General features: G+C 44.7%; 1 protein-coding gene across 1 annotated transcript in view; it reads left to right on the forward strand.

The window, feature by feature from the left end:
- LOC311102055 (progesterone receptor-like) overlaps positions 1-20,149 on the forward strand; it is a gene marked incomplete at both ends in the record, with an annotated part of 42,873 nt that extends 22,724 nt beyond the window's left edge. The window contains 4 exons of the mRNA XM_084143273.1: positions 13,302-13,446; positions 13,590-13,720; positions 15,822-15,979; positions 20,117-20,149. Coding sequence (XP_083999399.1) covers positions 13,302-13,446; positions 13,590-13,720; positions 15,822-15,979; positions 20,117-20,149 — 467 coding nt within the window. The remainder of the gene's footprint in view (positions 1-13,301; positions 13,447-13,589; positions 13,721-15,821; positions 15,980-20,116) is intronic.
- Positions 20,150-22,000: the final 1,851 nt, after the last annotated feature.

A 22,000-nucleotide genomic window follows, 5' to 3' on the forward strand; every position in this document is an offset into this window, starting at 1 on the left:
GAGTTAATGGTTTGACATTTGTTGTTATGAAACATGAAACACACCACCATTAAATACGAGCCAGATCAAAAGCTGCAAAGCTATTATGGTTGACCAGTAGTGATATATCTACCATTATGGTTGACCAGTAGTGATATATCTACCATTATGGTTGACCAGTAGTGATATATCTACCATTATGGTTGACCAGTAGTGATATATCTACCATTATGGTTGACCAGTAGTGATATATCTACCATTATGGTTGACCAGTAGTGATATATCTACCATTATGGTTGACCAGTAGTGATATATCTACCATTATGGTTGACCAGTAGTGATATATCTACCATTATGGTTGACCAGTAGTGATATATCTACCATTATGGTTGACCAGTAGTGATATATCTACCATTATGGTTGACCAGTAGTGATATATCTACCATTATGGTTGACCAGTAGTGATATATCTACCATTATGGTTGACCAGTAGTGATATATCTACCATTATGGTTGACCAGTAATGATATATCTACCATTATGGTTGACCAGTAGTGATATATCTACCATTATGGTTGACCAGTAGTGATATATCTACCATTATGGTTGACCAGTAGTGATATATCTACCATTATGGTTGACCAGTAGTGATATATCTACCATTATGGTTGACCAGTAGTGATATATCTACCATTATGGTTGACCAGTAGTGATATATCTACCATTATGGTTGACCAGTAGTGATATATCTACCATTATGGTTGACCAGTAGTGATATATCTACCATTATGGTTGACCAGTAGTGATATATCTACCATTATGGTTGACCAGTAGTGATATATCTACCATTATGGTTGACCAGTAGTGATATATCTACCATTATGGTTGACCAGTAGTGATATATCTACCATTATGGTTGACCAGTAGTGATATATCTACCATTATGGTTGACCAGTAATGATATATCTACCATTATGGTTGACCAGTAATGATATACAGTGGGGAAAAAAAGTATTTAGTCAGCCACCAATTGTGCAAGTTCTCCCACTTAAAAAGATGAGAGAGGCCTGTAATTTTCATCATAGGTACACGTCAACTATGACAGACAAAATGAGAAAAAAAAATCCAGAAAATCACATTGTAGGATTTTTAATGAATTTATTTGCAAATTATGATGGAAAATAAGTATTTGGTCAATAACAAAAGTTTCTCAATACTTTGTTATATACCCTTTGTTGGCAATGACACAGGTCAAACGTTTTCTGTAAGTCTTCACAAGGTTTTCACACACTGTTGCTGGTATTTTGGCCCATTCCTCCATGCAGATCTCCTCTAGAGCAGTGATGTTTTGGGGCTGTCGCTGGGCAACACGGACTTTCAACTCCCTCCAAAGATTTTCTATGGGGTTGAGATCTGGAGACTGGCTAGGCCACTCCAGGACCTTGAAATGCTTCTTACGAAGCCACTCCTTCGTTGCCCGGGCAGTGTGTTTGGGATCATTGTCATGCTGAAAGACCCAGCCCCGTTTCATCTTCAATGCCCTTGCTGATGGAAGGAGGTTTTCACTCAAAATCTCACGATACATGGCCCCATTCATTCTTTCCTTTACACGGATCAGTTGTCCTGGTCCCTTTGCAGAAAAACAGCCCCAAAGCATGATGTTTCCACCCCCATGCTTCACAGTAGGTATGGTGTTCTTTGGATGCAACTCAGCATTCTTTGTCCTCCAAACACGACGAGTTGAGTTTTTACCAAAAAGTTATATTTTGGTTTCATCTGACCATATGACATTCTCCCAATCCTCTTCTGGATCATCCAAATGCACTCTAGCAAAACTTCAGACGGGCCTGGACATGTACTGGCTTAAGCAGGGGGACACGTCTGGCACTGCAGGATTTGAGTCCCTGGCGGCGTAGTGTGTTACCGATGGTAGGCTTTGTTACTTTGGTCCCTGCTCTCTGCAGGTCATTCACTAGGTCCCCCCGTGTGGTTCTGGGATTTTTGCTCACCGTTCTTGTGATCATTTTGACCCCACGGGGTGAGATCTTGCGTGGAGCCCCAGATCGAGGGAGATCATCAGTGGTCTTGTATGTCTTCCATTTCCTAATAATTGCTCCCACAGTTGATTTCTTCAAACAAAGCTGCTTACCTATTGCAGATTCAGTCTTCCCAGCCTGGTGCAGGTCTACAATTTTGTTTCTGGTGTCCTTTGACAGCTCTTTGGTCTTGGCCATAGTGGAGTTTGGAGTGTGACTGTTTGAGGTTGTGGACAGGTGTCTTTTATACTGATAACAAGTTCAAACAGGTGCCATTAATACAGGTAACGAGTGGAGGACAGAGGAGCCTCTTAAAGAAGAAGTTACAGGTCTGTGAGAGCCAGAAATCTTGCTTGTTTGTAGGTGACCAAATACTTATTTTCCACCATAATTCGCAAATAAATTCATTAAAAATCCTACAATATGATTTTCTGGATTTTTTTTTCTCAATTTGTCTGTCATAGTTGACGTGTACCTGTGATGAAAATTACAGGCCTCTCTCATCTTTTGAAGTGGGAGAACTTGCACAATTGGTGGCTGACTAAATACTTTTTTTCCCCATTGTATCTACCTAGTGATATATCTACCATTATGGTTGACCAGTAGTGATATATCTACCATTATGGTTGACCAGTAATGATATATCTACCATTATGGTTGACCAGTAATGATATATCTACCATTATGGTTGACCAGTAATGATATATCTACCATTATGGTTGACCGGTAATGATATAGCTACAACCGTGTATGACTGTTACTACGGTGATGACTGTTACTACGGTGAGTACGTTTCTAGGTTACTACATTCACACTCTGCCCACAGATACGCGTCACTTCCTGTACTTCACATAGAGCAGAACAACTTGTTCCTGATAATGACATGATAACAACATGATAACATTGTTATATACATAATAAACCCTTTTAACTCAAATGACAGTAGATAAAGTGTTACTAAAGGTAATACAATTCAACTCACATTTTGATTTATTTTTCCACCTTTATTTAACCAGGTAAGCCAGTTGAGAACAAGTTCTCATTTACAACTGCGACCTGGCCAAGATAAAGCAAAGCAGTGCGATAAAAACAACAACACAGAGTTACATATGGGGTAAAACAAAACATACAGTCAAAAATACAACAGAAAATATATATACAGTGTGTTCAAATGTAGCAAGTTATGGAGGTAAGGCAATATATAGGCCATAGTGCAAAATAATTACAATTAGTATTAACACTGGAATGATAGATGTGCAAGAGATGATGTGCAAATAGAGATACTGGGGTGCAAAGTAGCTAAATAAATAACAATATGGGGATGAGGTAGTTAGGTGGGCTAATTTCAGATGGGATGTGTACAGGTGCAGTGATCGGTAAGGTGCTCTGACAACTGATGCTTAAAGTTAGTGAGGGAGATAAGAGTCTCCAGCTTCAGAGATTTTTGCAGTTCGTTCCAGTCATTGGCAGCAGAGAACTGGAAGGAATGGCGGCCAAAGGAGGTGTTGGCTTTGGGGATGACCAGTGAGATATACCTGCTGGAATGCATACTACGGGTGGGTGTTGCTATGGTGACCAATGAGCTAAGATAAGGCGGGGATTTGCCTAGCAGTGATTTATAGATGACCTGGAGCCAGTGGGTTTGGCGATGAATATGTAGTGAGGACCAGCCAACAAGAGCGTACAGGTTACAGTGGTGGGTAGTGTATGGGGCTTTGGAGACAAAACGGATGGCACTGTGATAGACTACATCCAATTTGCTGAGTAGAGTGTTGGAGGCTATTTTGTAAATGACATCGCCGAAGTCAAGGATCAGTAGGATAGTCAGTTTTACGAGGGCATGTTTGGCAGCATGAGTGAAGGATACTTTGTTGCGAAATAGGAAGCCGATTCTAGATTTAACTTTGGATTGGAGATGCTTAATATAAGTCTGGAAGGAGAGTTAACAGTCTAACCAGACACCTAGGTATTTGTAGTTGTCCACATACTCTAGGTCCTGTCGAGAGTATTGATTCTAGTCGGGTGGGCGGGTGCCAGCAGCGTTCGATTGAAGAGCATGCATTTAGTTTTACTAGTGTTTAATAGCAGTTGGAGGCTACTGAAGGAGTGTTGTATCAATCAATCAATCAATTTTATTTTATATAGCCCTTCTTACATCAGCTAATATCTCGAAGTGCTGTACAGAAACCCAGCCTAAAACCCCAAACAGCTAGTAATGCAGGTGTAGAAGCACGGTGGCTAGGAAAAACTCCCTAGAAATGCAAAACCTTACGAAGAAACCTAGAGAGGAACCAGGCTATGAGGGGTGGCCAGTCCTCTTCTGGCTGTGCCGGGTGGAGATTATAACAGAACCATGCCAAGATGTTCAAAAATGTTCATAAGTGACAAGCATGGTCAAATAATAATCAGGAATAAATCTCAGTTGGCTTTTCATAGCCGATCATTAGAGTTTAAAACAGCAGGTCTGGGACAGGTAGGGGTTCCATAACCGCAGGCAGAACAGTTTAAACTGGAATAGCAGCAAGGCCAGGCGGACTGGGGATAGCAAGGAGTCACCACGGCCGGTAGTCCCGACGTATGGTCCTAGGGCTCAGGTCTCTCAGTTGGCTTTTCATAGCCGATCATTTAGAGTTGAAAACAGCAGGTCTGGGACAGGTAGGGGTTTCGTAGCCGCAGGCAGAACAGTTGAAACTGGAATAGCAGCAAGGCCAGGCGGACTGGGGGCAGCAGGGTGTCATCATGCCCGGTAGTCCTGACGTATGGTCCTAGGGCTCAGGTTCTCAGAGAGAAAGAGAGAACGAGAGAATTAGAGAGAGCATACTTAAATTCACACAGGACACTGGATAAGACAGGAGAAGTACTCCAGGTATAACCAACTAACCCCAGCCCCCCGACACATAAACTACTGCAGCATAAATACTGGAGGCTGAGACAGGAGCGGTCCGGAGACACTGTGGCCCCATCCGAAGAAACCCCCGGACAGGGCCAAACAGGAAGGATATAACCCCACCCACTCCGCCAAAGCACAGCCCCCGCACCACTAGAGGGATATCCCCAACCACCAACTTACAATCCTGAGACAAGGCCGAGTATAGCCTGTATGGCATTGAAGCTCGTTTGGAGGTTTGTTAACACAGTGTCCAATGAAGGGCCAGATGTATACAAAATGGTGTCGTCTGCGTAGAGGTGGATCTGAGAATCACCAGCAGCAAGAGCGACATCATTGATATACACAGAGAAAAGAGTCGGCCCAAGATTTGAACCCTGTGGCACCCCCATAGAGACTGCCATAGGTCCAGACAACAGGCCCTCCGATTTGACACATTGAACTCTATCTGAGAAGTAGTTGGTGAACCAGGTGAGGCAGTCATTTGAGAAACCAAGGCTATTTAGTCTGCCAATAAGAATGCGTTGGTTAACAGAGTCAAAAGCCTTGGCCAGGTCGATGAAGACGGCTGCACAGTACTGTCTATTATCGATTGCGGTTATAATATCGTTTAGGACCTTGAGCATGGCTGAGGTGCACCCATGACCAGCTCGGAAACCGGATTGCATAACGGAGAAGGTACGGTGGGATTCGAAATGGTCGGTGATCTGTTTGTTAACTTGGCTTTCAAAAACCTTCAAAAGGCAGGGCAGGATGAATATAGGTCTGTAACAGTTTGGATCTAGAGTGTCACCCCCTTTGAAGAGGGTTATGACCGCGGCAGCTTTCCAATCTCTGGGGATCTCAGACGTTACGAAAGAGAGGTTGAACAGGCTAGTAATAGGGGTTGCAACAATTTCGGCTGCTAATTTTAGAAAGAAAGGGTCCAGATTGTCTAGCCCAGATGATTTGTAGGGGTCCAGATTTTGCAGCTCTTTCAGAACATCAGCTGTCTGAATTTGTGTGAAGGAGAAGCGGGGGGGGGGGGGGCATGGGCAAGTTGCAGCGGAGGGTGCAGAGCTGGTGGCCGGGGTAGTGGTAGCCAGGTGGAAAGCATGGCCAGCCATAGCAAAATGCTTGTTAAAATTCTTGATTATTGTAGATTTATCGGTGGTGATAGTGTTTCCTAGCCTCAGTGCAGTGGGCAGCTGGGAGTAGGTGCTCTTATTCTCCATGGACTTTACAGTGACCCAAAACTTTTTGGAGTTAGTGCTAAAGGATGCAAATTTCTGTTTGAAAAAGCTAGCCTTTGCTTTCCTAACTGCTTGTGTATATTGGTTCCTAACTTCCCTGAAAAGTTGCATATCGCGGGGGCTATTCGATGCTAATGCAGTACGCCACAGGATGTTTTTGTGCTGGTCAAGGGCAGTCAAGTCTGAGGAGAACCAGGGGCTATATCTGTTCTTAGTTCTGCATTTTTTGAATGGGGCATGCTTATTTAAGATTGAGAGGAAAGCACTTTTAAAGAACAACCAGGCATCCCCTACTGACGGAATGAGATCGATATCCATCCAGGATACCTGGGCCAGGTCAATTAGGAAGGCCTGCTCGCTAAAGTGTTTTAGGGAGCGTTTGACAGTATTGAGGGGTGGTCATTTGACCGCGGACCCGTTACAGACGCAGGCAATAAGGCAGTGATCACTGAGATCCTGGTTGAAGACAGCGGAGGTGTATTTATAGGGTAAGTTAGTCAGGATGATATCTATGAGGGTGCCCATGTTTACGGATTTAGGGTTGTACCTGGTAGGTTCCTTGATAATTTGTGTGAGATTGAGGGCATCTAGTTTGGATTGTAGGATGGCCGGGGTGTTAAGCATATTCCAGTTTAGGTCAACAAGCAGTACGAACTCTGAGGATAGGGCAATCAATTCACATATGGTGTCCAGAGCACAGCTGGGGACTGAGGGGGGTCTGTAGCAAGCGGCAACAGTGAGAGACTTATTTCTGGAAAGGTGGATTTTTAGAAGTAGGAGCTCAAACTGTTTGGGCAAAGACCTGGATAGTATGATAGAGCTCTGCAGGCTATCTCTACAGTAGATTGCAACTCCACCCCCTTTGGCAGTTCAATCTAGACGGAAAATGTTGTAGTTGGGGATGGACATTTCTGAATTTTTGGTGGCCTTCCTAAGCCAGGATTCAGACACTGCTAGAACATCAGGGTTGGCGGAGTGTGCTAATGCAGTGAATAACTCAAATTTAGGGAGGAGGATTCTCATGTTAACATGCAAAAAGCCAAGGCTTTTACGGTTACAGAAGACAACAAATGATAGCGTCTGGGGAGTAGGAGTGATACTGGGAGCTGCAGGGCCTGGATTAACCTCTACATCACCAGAGGAACAGAGGAGGACTAGAATAAGGATACGGCTAAAGGCTTTAAGAACTGGTCTTCTAGTGCGTTGGGTACAGAGAATAAAAGGGGCAGATTTCCGGGCGTTGTAGAATAGATTCAGGGCTTTATGTACAGACAAGGATATGGAAGGATATGAGTACAGTGGAGGTAAACCTAAGCATTGGGTAACAATGAAAGAGATAGCATCACTGGAGGCACCGATTGAGCCGGTCTCCGCGTGTATGAGGGATGGAACAAAGGAGCTATTTGAGGTAGTTTGAGAGGGACTTGGGGCTCTACAGTGAAATTGTATAATAAGAACTAACTGGAACAGCAATAGGCAAGGCATATTGACATGGGAGAGAGGCATAAAGCAATCACAGGTGTTATTCGAGAGAGCTAAAACAACAACTGGTAATGGTGATGAACGTTTGGGCTGAGGCTAAACAGATAAAACAGGACAGGGTACCGGGTAAAGGAACAGTCCAGCAGGCATCAGCTGTGCAACTGAGTGATCATAAGGTCCAGTGAACAGCAATATGTGAGTCCGAGAGTAGTTCGAATTGGTGCTACAGCACAGGCGAGCAGGAAGCATGGCTGTCGAATTGCGTGTGCTAGCAGGCCGGGGCTAGCAGATGGATCTTCATGGTCGTCGCAACGGTAAGCCTGTTGAAACCACAGACGATTATGTCGGCAGACCAGTCGTGATGGATCGGCGGGGCTCCGTGTCGACCCTAGGAGGTCCCGTCCGGTTGACAGAGGGGTAGATAGCCGGGAGATGGGCCTGACTCGAGGCTAGCTCAAGGCTGATTAGCCAACAACAACATCCATTCGGTTGCAGCTAGCTAGTTGCGATGATCCAGAGTTAAAGGTCCAGTGATTCAGTGATTCCGGCAGAAAATCCGATTCTGGGTTCTGGGTCGATAACGAGCTGTGCAGACTGGCCGATAATAGTCCAGGTTAGAGCTGGCTGGTAGGTAGTGCAGGCCACGGACAATGGTGAAAAAACCGCTAACGGTAACAGTAGATGAGTGTGAAAAAATTTAATGAACTATTTCAATTAAAATGACAATTTATAAATATGAATGAAGGTAATGAACCATTTAAACTCAAATCACAGTAGATATGTATAAATATAGGAAATAAACCATTTCAACTCAAATGACAGATAAGTACGAATAAAGTTAATAAACATTTCAACTCAAATGACAGTAGATGTTTGACGAGTACTGAAGATACGAAGAGGCAGGACGCAGACGCAGGAATCAACAATGTAAAGGTTTACTTAACACTGAGCAAGAGAACAACAAAGAGCGAGTACACGACATGACACTAACAATCACACACAACACAACACTGAACAGTCCAGGGCTATATAGGGGTGGTGATGAGATGATGAGGTGCAGGTGCGCTGGAGGTGATTAGGGTGCGTTGGGTTTCCATTCTGGTGTTGCCGAGGTGGTGCGCTCAGACCGTTGGCTCAGTAGACCGGCGAATCAGAGCGCCGGAGGGGAGCAACGGGAGGAGATGTGACAAGACGAGTGTGAATAAAGGAACCATTTAAACTCAAATGTACTTCATTTACGTCATTTAGCAGACGCTCTTATCCAGAGCGACTTACAAATTGGTGCATTCAACTTATGATAGCAAGTGGGACAACCACTTTTTTTTTCTTCTTTTTTTTTATGGGGGGGGGGGGGGGGTAGAAGGATAACTTTATACTATTTCAGGTATTCGTTAAAGAGGTAGGGTTTCAAGTGTCTCCGGACGGTGGTCAGTGACTCATCTGTCCTGGCGTCGTGAGGGAGCTTGTTCCACCATTGGGGTGCCAGAGCAGCAAATAGCTTTGACTGGGCTGAGCGGGAACTGTGCTTCCATAGAGGTAGGGGAGCTAGCAGGCCAGAGGTGGATGAACGTAGTGCCCTCGTTTGGGTGTAGGGTCTGATCAGAGCCTGAAGATAAGGAGGTGCCATTCCCCTCACAGCTCCGTAGGCAAGCACCATGGTCTTGTAGTAGATGCGAGCCTCAACTGGAAGCCAGTGGAGTGTGCGGAGGAGCGGGGTGACATGAGAGAACTTGGGAAGGTTGAACACCAGACGGGCTGCGGCGTTCTGGATAAGTTGTAGTGGTTTAATGGCACAGGCAGGGAGCCCAGCCAACAGCGAGTTGCAGTAATCCAGACGGGAGATGACAAGTGCCTGGATTAGGACCTGGGCCGCTTTCTGTGGAAGGTAGGGTCGTACTCTGCGAATGTTGTAGAGCATGAACCTGCAGGATCGGCTCACCGCTTTGATGTTAGCAGAGAACGACAGGGTGTTGTCCAGGGTCACGCCAAGGCTCTTTGCACTCTTGGAGGAGGACACAATGGAGTTGTCAACCGTGATGGCGAGATCATGGAGCGGGCAGTCCTTCCCAGGGAGGAAGATCAGCTCCGTCTTGCTGAGGTTCAGCTTGAGGTGGTGATCCGACATCCACACTGATTTGTCTGCCAGACATGCAGAGATGCGATTCGCCGCCTGGTTATCAGAAGGGGGAAAGGAGAAAATTAATTGTTTGTCGTCTGCGTAGCAATGATTGGAGAGGCCATGTGAGGATATGACAGAGCCAAGTGACTTGGTGTATAGAGAGAATAGGAGAGGGCCTAGAACTGAGCCCTGGGGGACACCAGTGGTGAGAGCACGTGGTGCGGAGACAGATTCTCGCCACGCCACCTGGTAGGAGCGACCTGTCAGGTAGGACGCAATCCAAGAGTGAGCAGCGCCGGAGATGCCCAACTCGGAGAGGGTGGAGAGGAGGATCTGATGGTTCACAGTATCAAAGGCAGCAGATAGGTCTAGAAGGATAAGAGCAGAGGAGAGAGAGTTAGCTTTAGCAGTGCGGAGAGCCTCCGTGACACAGAGAAGAGCTGTCTCAGTTGATTGACCAGTCTTGAAACCTGACTGGTTTGGATCAAGAAGGTCATTCTGAGAGAGATAGCAGGAGAGTTGGCTAGAGACGGCACGCTCAAGAGTTTTGGAGAGAAAAGAAAGAAGGGATACTGGTCTGTAGTTGTTGACATCGGAGGGATCGAGTGTAGGTTTTTTGAGGAGGGGTGCAAATCTCGCTCTCTTGAAGACGGAAGGGACATGGCCAGCGGTCAAGGATGAGTTGATGAGCGAGGTGAGGTAAGGGAGAAGGTCTCCGGAAATGGTCTGGAGAATAGAGGAAGGGATAGGGTCAAGCAGGCAGGTTGTTGGGCGGCCGGCCGTCACAAGTCGCAAGATTTCATCTGGAGAGAGAGGGGAGAAAGAAGTCAAAGCATAGGTTAGGGCAGTGTGAGCAGGACCAGCGGTGTCATTTGACTTAATAAATGAGGATCGGATGTCGTCAAGGAGGGAGGAGGAGGAGGAGGAGGAGGAGGATTCAGCAGGGAGGAGAAGGTGGCAAAGAGCTTCCTAGGGTTAGAGGCAGAGGCTTGAAATTTAGAGTGGTAGAAAGTGGCTTTAGCAGCAGAAACAGAGGAAGAGAATGTAGAGAGGAGGGAGTGAAAAGATGACAGGTCCGCAGGGAGTCTAGTTTTCCTCCATTTCCGCTCAGCTGCCCGGAGCCCTGTTCTGTGAGCTCGCAATGAGTCATCAAGCCACGGAGCAGGAGGGGAGGACCGAGCCGACCGGGAGGATAGGGGACATAGAGAGTCAAAAGATGCAGAAAGGGAGGAGAGGAGGGTTGAGGAGGCAGAATCAGGAGATCGGAGGGAGAAGGATTTAGCAGAGGGAAGAGATGATAGGATGGAAGAGGCGAGAGTAGCGGGAGAGAGAGAGCGAAGGTTGCGAGGGCACATTACCATCTGAGTAGGGGCAGAGTGAGTAGTGTTGGAGGAGAGCGAGAGAGAAAAGGATACAAAGTAGTGGTCGGAGACTATTAGTAGAAGAACAGCATCTAGTAAAGATGAGGTCAAGCGTATTACCTGCCTTGTGAGTAGGGGGGGACGGTGAAAGGGTGAGGTCAAAAGAGGAAAGGAGTGGAAAGAAGGAGGCAGAGAGAAATGAGTCAAAGGCAGACGTAGGGAGGTTAAAGTCACCCAGAACTGTGAGGGGTGAGCCATCCTCAGGAAAGGAACTTATCAAGGCGTCAAGCTCATTGATGAACTCTCCAAGGGAACCTGGAGGGCGATAAATGACAAGGATGTTAAGCTTGAATGGGCTAGTGACTGTGACAGCATGGAATTCAAATGAGGAGATAGACAGATGGGTCAGGGAAAAAAGAGAGAATTTCGACTTGGGAGAGATGAGGATTCCTGTGCCACCGCCGCGCTGACCAGATGCTCTCGGGGTATGCGAGAACACATGGTTAGACGAGGAAAGAGCAGTAGGAGTAGCAGTGTTTTCTGTGGTAAACTATGTTTCCGTCAGCGCCAAGAAGTCGAGGGACTGGAGGGTAGCATAGGCTGAGATGAACTCTACCTTGTTGGCCCGCAGAACGGCAGTTCCAGAGGCTGCCAGAGACCTGGAACTCCACGTGGGTTGTGCGCGCAGGGACCACCAGAACACCCACGTGGTGTGAAGCGTTTGTATGGCCTGTGCAAAGAGGAGAGAACAGGGATAGACAGACACATAGTTGACAGGCTACAGAGAAAGGCTACAATAATGCAAAGGAGATCGGAATGAAATGAATTCAACATCTGGGAAAGCGAGAGAGCGGGGCCTCCCTCACTTACGTTTCACTGAAACACTCAAATATAACTCTCCCAACTTCCACTTTAGAAATTATAATTGTTGTAAACTACAGTGGTTCAATGTTTCTAGGAATAGACTCTAACTTACTTTATTCAGCTAGCTAACTTGGGACACCGAATCATATGACGCCAAAGCCAACTAGCATGCCAGCCTCCAATAACACGGTTTAGCACCAATACTCGGTTACAACAAACCACCAGTGTGTTAACACGCCAAGCAGATCATTTGTGTCCGTGTCTAACATTGTGTAAAGTTTTGGGGTGGTTTTGACAGTTTGAGTGAGTACGTCGTCAACTTATTCAGCCATTTAGTTAGCTAGAATAGTTAGCATACTAGCTAGCCATTGCTCTCTGCCAACGAACTAACCCCTCTTCCCACTGCACGAACACACAGAGAGCCAAGCTAACGTTAGCTAGTCACCCATGTCCCAAATTCCCTTGAACAACTCTGGTTACCAGTATGTAAAAACAAAACAAAAATAAATGTAGGTTATAACTTACCCTTAGTAGCTACTGTTAGCCAGTTAGGTGCAAAGCTAGCCACTGAATCTATTCAGCCAGTTCGCGTCTGTCCCAACGGAGAGAACGCGTCTCTAAATATTAAAGCTAGGTCGTTCCAGCTATTGTTTAGTTAGCTATCCAGGAAGCAACTAGCTAGCTACATTTCGAGTACAGTAGCTACTAACTACCTAACGTTAATGCTTCAGATAATGAGGTTAGAAAAACAGCTGAATGGTAGGTAGCTAGCTGGCATAATTACAGGTACACTTAAGCGTTGAATAACATTGGAAACAACTGCTAATCCACAGTTGCTAATAGTTACCAGTAGCTACCCGCTAGCTAGCTAGCTTTATTGGTCCAGGTAGTGAGTCAGCTAGCCTCATACTTTGTCCGGGCTGAGCCGAATACAATACTTACCTACAATAACCTACGATAACTACCTAGATAAGCTACCTACAATACCTACCTACAATCTAAATACATGGTTTAAGCTTTACTCGACACAATATGAGCCAAGCTTACCTCCCGCAGAGAGAGACACAACCTCACACGTCGCTGTCCCAGGAGATAAGTACGAATAAAGGTAATGAACCATTTCAACTCAAATGATAGTAGATAAGTGTTAATAAAGGTCATTCTCTCTTCTTTTATTACATTTACATTAATGTTTTGGTCATTGAGCAGACACTCTTATCCAGAGTGACTTACAGTCAGTGCATTCAACCATGGTAGGTAAAATAACCACATATCACAGTCATTGCAAGTAAAAAACGTTCTTGAAAACTACACATACTATTTTCTCTGGTTTGTTGACAGGGTTCCGTGGCCTCCACATCAACGATCAGATGACGCTCATCCAGTACTCCTGGATGAACCTCATGGTGTTCTCTCTGGGCTGGAGATCTTTCCAGAACGTCACCAGTGAATACTTGTACTTCGCTCCTGATCTCATCCTCAGCCAGTAAGTTGTGTCAATGTTCTATATTAATCTGAATTGAATTATTAAAACCTTTTTTTTTTTTTTTTCATTTATCCAACTATTTAGTTAAACAATAAAATCCCATTACGATATATCTCAATTTAAAATATTGTATTGTCTCCCAGGGATCGTATGAGGAGATCTCCAATCTATGATCTGTGTCTGGCCATGCAGTTCATCCCTCAGGAGTTCACCAGTCTCCAGGTCACCAAAGAAGAGTTCCTCTGTATGAAAGCCATCATGATTCTCAACACTGGTAAACACATCACAACACATCACAGTCCCACTTCCTCTTTAAAACACTACTGATGACCCTCCGCTAACCTTCCTGGCCCAACAGACTCCTGTTAGGATCAAATAAGAACAAACAGAAGACATCTGAAGCAGATGGTAAAGTGTTGGTTACACTATTATCTCTGTCCAAAATGACACCCTATCACATATAGCCCAGGCTCTGGTCTAAAGTAGTGCACTATATAGGGAATAGGGTGCCATTTGGGACACATCTATTGTCACTAGACCTAGAGATATACAGTGTTTCATAACGTGTTGTTGAACTGGGGAAAACGGACTGGGACAAGGGAGGATTTATGAAGCAGATGTTATTAAGTAGCAGTTTGACATTGACCTTTACATGAACAGAGACTGAACCCATCGAAAACAAGTTCACGGTCAAGTCTCAAGAGATCCAAGGGACTTCCACGTATGTTCTAAAAAGTGAAAACAGATTTTATGAGAGTAGTTGGCATTTCAAACAAAGTTGAAGTGAAGTAAAACCAAGATTAAGCTAAAGATTAAGATTAAGCAAAAATACATAGTACGCAGACAGTGATGTTGTAAGTCAAAAAAACAAATTGTCACAATTTATGTCACTGTCTCTCTCACTTTCTCCCTGGTACTTCAGGAGAACACAGAGTAGGCTTTGTGGCTGCGTATTTACGCTGCATATTTCACACTGCATATTTACACTGCATATTTCACACTGCGTATTTACACTGCATAATTACACTGCATATTCCACACTGCATATTCCACACTGCATATTTACACTGCATATTTACACTGCATATTTCACACTGCATATTTCACACTGCATATTTCACACTGCATATTTACACTGCATATTTCACACTGCGTATTTACACTGCATAATTACACTGCATATTTCACACAGCATATTTACACAGCATATTTACACTGCATATTCCACACTGCATATTCCACACTGCATATTTACACCGCATATTTACACTGCATATTTCACACTCTGCATATTTCACACTGCATATTTCACACTGCATATTTACACTGCATAATTACACTGCATATTTACACTTCATATTTACTCTACATATTTCACACTGCATATTTCACACTGCATATTCCACACTGCATATTCCACACTGCATATTTACACTGCATATTTACACTGCATATTTCACACTGCATATTTCACACTGCATATTTCACACTGCATATTTACACTGCATAATTACACTGCATATTTACACTGCATATCTACACTGCATATTTACACTGCATATCTACACTGCATATTTCCTCACTCATGTGGGAATTAAAATTCCCTCAGGAGAAATAAAGTTCTTCTAAATCTAATGGTCCATTTAGATTGAAATGATGCGATACGATTAAAGGCCCAGTGCAGTCAAAAATGTAATTGTCCTGTTTTATATATTTTTTTTTACACTATGATGTTGGAATAATACTGTGAAATTGTGAAAGTGATGATAATGCCCTTGGAGTGTAAGAGCTGTTTGGAAAGACTGCCTGAGATGTTTGCCTGTTTTGATGGAATGAAATATTGGCCTTCCATGGAGACATCACCTTGTGGTAAATTAGTTCAATTAATTACACTAATAAGAAAGAGAGTTCCAAACCTCTCTGCCAATAACAGCTACAGTAATTTTCCCCTTCTCACCCAGACAGTCCTAGCAAAATTCTTGCGTGAGAAATTGCTATTTGCTAAGAAGGTATTTTTGTTTCTTTTTGACAATTTTAATTGAAAACAATCATAGTAAGGTACTTAATTGTTACCCAGAAATGTTTTGACGTTGAGATAAAAACGCCTGCATTGGACCTTTATGCACAGTAGCGTCTCCGTGAATTAGAGTTAACCCGGACGATGCTGGGCCAATTGTGCGCCGCCCGATGGGACTCCCGATCACGGCCGGTTGTGATAGAGCCCGGGATTGAACCCAGGTCAGTAGAGACGCCTCCAGCACTGCGACGCAGTGCCTTAGACCGCTGCACCACTGTATAGGGAATAGGGTGCCGTTTTGGATGAAGCCATAATGTTCCCGGGTTGATGACCCATTGTCCCTTGTCTCTCTCCATAGTTCCGTTGGAGGGCTTAAAGAGCCAGGCCCAGTTTGAGGAGATGAGACAGAACTACATTCGGGAGCTGACCAAGGCTATCCATCTGAAGGAAAGAGGCATGATGGCCTCCTCTCAGCGCTTCTACCATCTCACTAAGCTCATGGATTCCATGCATGAGGTACAGGACATTATGTCACTGCTCTATCACCGGCCCCGTTTATACCTGCTCCTAACATGCGTCCACTGTCCACATCCTGATTGTGTCCACATCTTTAGACAGGGTGTAGACAAATCAAATGCGATCTGATTTCGATTAGAGATCTTCCTGACCATCTCCGGAGGTAGTCGAAAGACGCACCTTGTATGGATATCCTTAAAGTGCAAACGAATCCGGACAACCAAAGCGTATACATTTGGCCAACAATCACGGGCCCTGAAAAAAAAAAATCACACCAGCCAGTTAAATAAAGATCATCAAATAAAGATAGGCCTATTTATGAAGAGATATCGTCCCGAATGAGAAAAAAAGGGTTCACCCGTTCCCAAAATGCTATATTTGAAAACATCATAGAAAGGCTAAGGACTGTAAGAGAAGAATTTAAACTGAACTACAAATGTATTGGGGAGGCAGGGAAACTACGATGGAGGCCTCAGGTCCCCTGAACCTTTAGATCAGGGTATAATGTGGTCTAATGTTCCCCTGTACCTTTAGATCAAGGTATAATGTGGAGGTCTAATGTTCTCCTGTACCTTTAGATCAAGGTATAATGTGGAGGTCTAATGTTCCCCTGTACCTTTAGATCAGGGTATAATGTGGAGGTCTAATGTTCCCCTGTACCTTTAGATCAGGGTATAATGTGGAGGTCTAATGTTCCCCTGTACCTTTAGATCAGGGTATAATGTGGTCTAATGTTCCCCTGTACCTTTAGATCAGGGTATAATGTGGAGGTCTAATGTTCCCCTGTACCTTTAGATCAGGGTATAATGTGGTCTAATGTTCCCCTGAACCTTTAGATCAGGGTATAATGTGGAGGTCTAATGTTCCCCTGTACCTTTAGATCAAGGTATAATGTGGAGGTCTAATGTTCCCCTGTACCTTTAGATCAGGGTATAATGTGGAGGTATAATGTTCCCCTGTACCTTTAGATCAGGGTATAATGTGGTCTAATGTTCCCCTGTACCTTTAGATCAGGGTATAATGTGGAGGTCTAATGTTCCCCTGTACCTTTAGATCAGGGTATAATGTGGTCTAATGTTCCCCTGTACCTTTAGATCAGGGTATAATGTGGAGGTCTAATGTTCCCCTGTACCTTTAGATCAAGGTATAATGTGGAGGTCTAATGTTCCCCTGTACCTTTAGATCAGGGTATAATGTGGAGGTCTAATGTTCCCCTGTACCTTTAGATCAAGGTATAATGTGGAGGTCTAATGTTCCCCTGTACCTTTAGATCAGGGTATAATGTGGTCTAATGTTCCCCTGTACCTTTAGATCAGGGTATAATGTGGAGGTCTAATGTTCCCCTGTACCTTTAGATCAGGGTATAATGTGGAGGTCTAATGTTCCCCTGAACCTTTAGATCAGGGTATAATGTGGAGGTATAATGTTCCCCTGAACCTTTAGATCAGGGTATAATGTGGAGGTCTAATGTTCCCCTGTACCTTTAGATCAAGGTATAATGTGGAGGTCTAATGTTCCCCTGTACCTTTAGATCAAGGTATAATGTGGAGGTCTAATGTTCCCCTGTACCTTTAGATCAGGGTATAATGTGGAGGTCTAATGTTCCCCTGTACCTTTAGATCAAGGTATAATGTGGTCTAATGTTCCCCTGAACCTTTAGATCAGGGTATAATGTGGAGGTCTAATGTTCCCCTGAACCTTTAGATCAGGGTATAATGTGGTCTAATGTTCCCCTGTACCTTTAGATCAGGGTATAATGTGGAGGTATAATGTTCCCCTGTACCTTTAGATCAAGGTATAATGTGGTCTAATGCTCCCCTGTACCTTTAGATCAAGGTATAATGTGGAGGTCTAATGTTCCCCTGAACCTTTAGATCAGGGTATAATGTGGTCTAATGTTCCCCTGTACCTTTAGATCAGGGTATAATGTGGAGGTCTAATGTTCCCCTGTACCTTTAGATCAAGGTATAATGTGTTCTAATGTTCCCCTGTACCTTTAGATCAGGGTATAATGTGGAGGTCTAATGTTCCCCTGTACCTTTAGATCAAGGTATAATGTGGTCTAATGTTCCCCTGTACCTTTAGATCAGGGTATAATGTGGTCTAATGTTCCCCTGAACCTTTAGATCAAGGTATAATGTGGAGGTCTAATGTTCCCCTGTACCTTTAGATCAGGGTATAATGTGGAGGTCTAATGTTCCCCTGTACCTTTATATCAAGGTATAATGTGGAGGTCTAATGTTCTCCTGTACCTTTAGATCAGGGTATAATGTGGAGGTCTAATGTTCCCCTGTACCTTTAGATCAGGGTATAATGTGGAGGTCTAATGTTCTCCTGTACCTTTAGATCAGGGTATAATGTGGAGGTCTAATGTTCCCCTGTACCTTTAGATCAGGGTATAATGTGGAGGTCTAATGTTCTCCTGTACCTTTAGATCAGGGTATAATGTGGAGGTCTAATGAACGGTGGGCGGGTGGTGAATAGTCTATTTCAGTTGCTATATGAGATATGAAAATCATACAGTGGGATTATAATGCAATCCTTTTCGATGTTATTATATTATATTCTGTGAATCTTTTAGCATTTTCCAGCTATCAATAAAGTGCAGAAGATGTCCAAACTGATGTGTAAAGGCGATAACCAGCTGGCGAATCGCATCTCTGCATGTCTGGCAGACATATCAGTGTGGATGACGGATCACCACCTCAAGCTGAACCTCGGCAAGACGAAGCTGCTCTTCCTCCCGGGGAAGGACTGCCCGTTCCATGATCTCGCTATCACGGTTGACAACTCCGTTGTGTCCTCCTTCCAGAGTGCAAAGAGCCTTGGCGTGACCCTGGACAACACCCTGTCGTTCTCCGCTAACATCAAGGTGGTGACCCGATCCTGTAGGTTCATGCTCTACAACATTCGGAGAGTACGACCCTGCCTTACACAGGAAGCGACACAGGTCCTAATCCAGGCACTTGTCATCTCCCGTCTGGATTACTGCAACTCGCTGTTGGCTGGGCTCCCTGCCTGTGCCATTAAACCCCTACAACTCATCCAGAATGCCGCAGCCCGTCTGGTGTTCAACCTTCCCAAGTTCTCTCACGTCACCCCGCTCCTCCGCACACTCCACTGGCTTCCAGTTGAAGCTCGCATCTGCTACAAGACCATGGTGCTTGCCTACGGAGCTGTGAGGGGAACGGCACCTCCGTACCTTCAGGCTCTGATCAGTCCCTACACCCAAACGAGGGCATTGCGTTCATCCACCTCCGGCCTGCTGGCTCCCCTACCTCTGCGGAAGCATAGTTCCCGCTCAGCCCAGTCAAAACTGTTCGCTGCTCTGGCACCCCAATGGTGGAACAAGCTCCCTCACGACGCCAGGACAGCGGAGTCACACACCACCTTCCGGAGACACTTGAAACCCTACCTCTTAAAGGAATACCTGGGATAGGATAAAGTAATCCTTCTACCCCCCCTTACCTCACCCCCCAAAAAAAAACAAAAAACAAAAAAAACATATTGTAAAGTGGTTATCCCACTGGCTATAAGGTGAATGCACCAATTTGTAAGTCGCTCTGGATAAGAGCGTCTGCTAAATGACGTAAATGTAATAGCGTTCTGTAAGCATGAGCGAGGCCACTGTCCAATATGATGTAGGATGAGCGAGGCCACTGTCCAATATGATGTAGGCGTCAATATGAAGATCTCTTTAGGCTCCTTCTAGATGTCCACTTCATTCCTTTATAAAGCCATCTGCTTCACATGCCTCTCCTTAGCACGACTTGCTATAGTCTATCTAATTGAGGTGACGATAGTGAAGTATCACTGATCAATGATTTGGAGGAAACTAAACCACGGTCATTCTCCCAGCATGCCACTTTTTTTTCCCTTTGGTACTGTTGAGGCTAAAGGTTATTACAATACAATATAATATAAAGACAACGTCATCCAAACGTTAAGAACCACCCGGTTCAAACCTGTTTGGATAAGGTGTTGCGTCATTCGGAGATGCACTTTGTAGCCTACTGTGTAAATGAACCTGTTTGTGTTTCTACTGTGTAACTGAACCTGTTTGTGTTTCTACTGTGTAACTGAACCTGTTTGTGTTTCTACTGTGTAACTGAACCTGTTTGTGTTTCTACTGTGTAGCTGAACCTGTTTGTGTTTCTACTGTGTAACTGAACCTGTTTGTGTTTCTACTGTGTAACTGAACCTGTTTGTGTTTCTACTGTGTAACTGAACCTGTTTGTGTTTCTACTGTGTAACTGAACCTGTTTGTGTTTCTACTGTGTAACTGAACCTGTTTGTGTTTCTACTGTGTAACTGAACCTGTTTGTGTTTCTACTGTGTAGCTGAACCTGTTTGTGTTTCTACTGTGTAACTGAACCTGTTTGTGTTTCTACTGTGTAACTGAACCTGTTTGTGTTTCTACTGTGTAACTGAACCTGTTTGTGTTTCTACTGTGTAACTGAACCTGTTTGTGTTTCTACTGTGTAACTGAACCTGTTTGTGTTTCTACTCTGTAACTGAACCTGTTTGTGTTTCTACTGTGTAACTGAACCTGTTTGTGTTTCTACTGTGTAACTGAACCTGTTTGTGTTTCTACTGTGTAACTGAACCTGTTTGTGTTTCTACTGTGTAACTGAACCTGTTTGTGTTTCTACTGTGTAACTGAACCTGTTTGTGTTTCTACTCTGTAACTGAACCTGTTTGTGTTTCTACTGTGTAGCTGAACCTGTTTGTGTTTCTACTGTGTAACTGAACCTGTTTGTGTTTCTACTGTGTGCCTTAAGGCCTAAGGGGCATTAAACTGTGCATTAATACTCTGAATATTTATTTGTACAGCTATGGACAGGTCTAGGTTATCGGGATCGTAGCCTATTACAGCTATGGACAGGTCTAGGTTATCGGGATCGTAGCCTATTACAGCTATGGACAGGTCTAGGTTATCGGGATCGTAGCCTATTACAGCTATGGACAGGTCTAGGTTATCGGGATCGTAGCCTATTACAGCTATGGACAGGTCTAGGTTATCGGGATCGTAGCCTATTACAGCTATGGACAGGTCTAGGTTATCGGGATCGTAGCCTATTACAGCTATGGACAGGTCTAGGTTATCGGGATCGTAGCCTATTACAGCTATGGACAGGTCTAGGTTATCGGGATCGTAGCCTATTACAGCTATGGACAGGTCTAGGTTATCGGGATCGTAGCCTATTACAGCTATGGACAGGTCTAGGTTATCGGGATCGTAGCCTATTACAGCTATGGACAGGTCTAGGTTATCGGGATCGTAGCCTATTACAGCTATGGACAGGTCTAGGTTATCGGGATCGTAGCCTATTACAGCTATGGACAGGTCTAGGTTATCGGGATCGTAGCCTATTACAGCTATGGACAGGTCTAGGTTATCGGGATCGTAGCCTATTACAGCTATGGACAGGTCTAGGTTATCGGGATCGTAGCCTATTACAGCTATGGACAGGTCTAGGTTATCGGGATCGTAGCCTATTACAGCTATGGACAGGTCTAGGTTATCGGGATCGTAGCCTATTACAGCTATGGACAGGTCTAGGTTATCGGGATCGTAGCCTATTACAGCTATGGACAGGTCTAGGTTATCGGGATCGTAGCCTATTACAGCTATGGACAGGTCTAGGTTATCGGGATCGTAGCCTATTACACCCAGTCGTAAATCATTGGATAAAAGTTTCAGGTATTATGACCATGATTTGTTGAGGATAAAGCGTTGACATGTTTACCCCTCCCCTATCTCTTCCCCTCCCTCCCCCATCTCTTCCCCTCCCTTTCCTCCTCTCTTCCCCTCCCTCTCCTCCTTTCTTCCCCTCCCTCTCCTCCTCTCTTCCCCTCCCTCTCCTCCTCTCTACCCCTCCCTCTCCTCCTCTCTTCCCCTCCCTCTCCTCCTCTCTTCCCCTCCCTCTCCTCCTCTCTTCCCCTCCCTCTCCTCCTCTCTACCCCTCCTCCTCTCTTCCCCTCCCCCTCCTCCTCTCTACCCCTCCCCCATCTCTTCCC

The sequence above is a fragment of the Coregonus lavaretus genome, assembly GCF_964263955.1.
Source record: "Coregonus lavaretus genome assembly, chromosome: 26".
NCBI lineage: Eukaryota > Metazoa > Chordata > Actinopteri > Salmoniformes > Salmonidae > Coregonus > Coregonus lavaretus.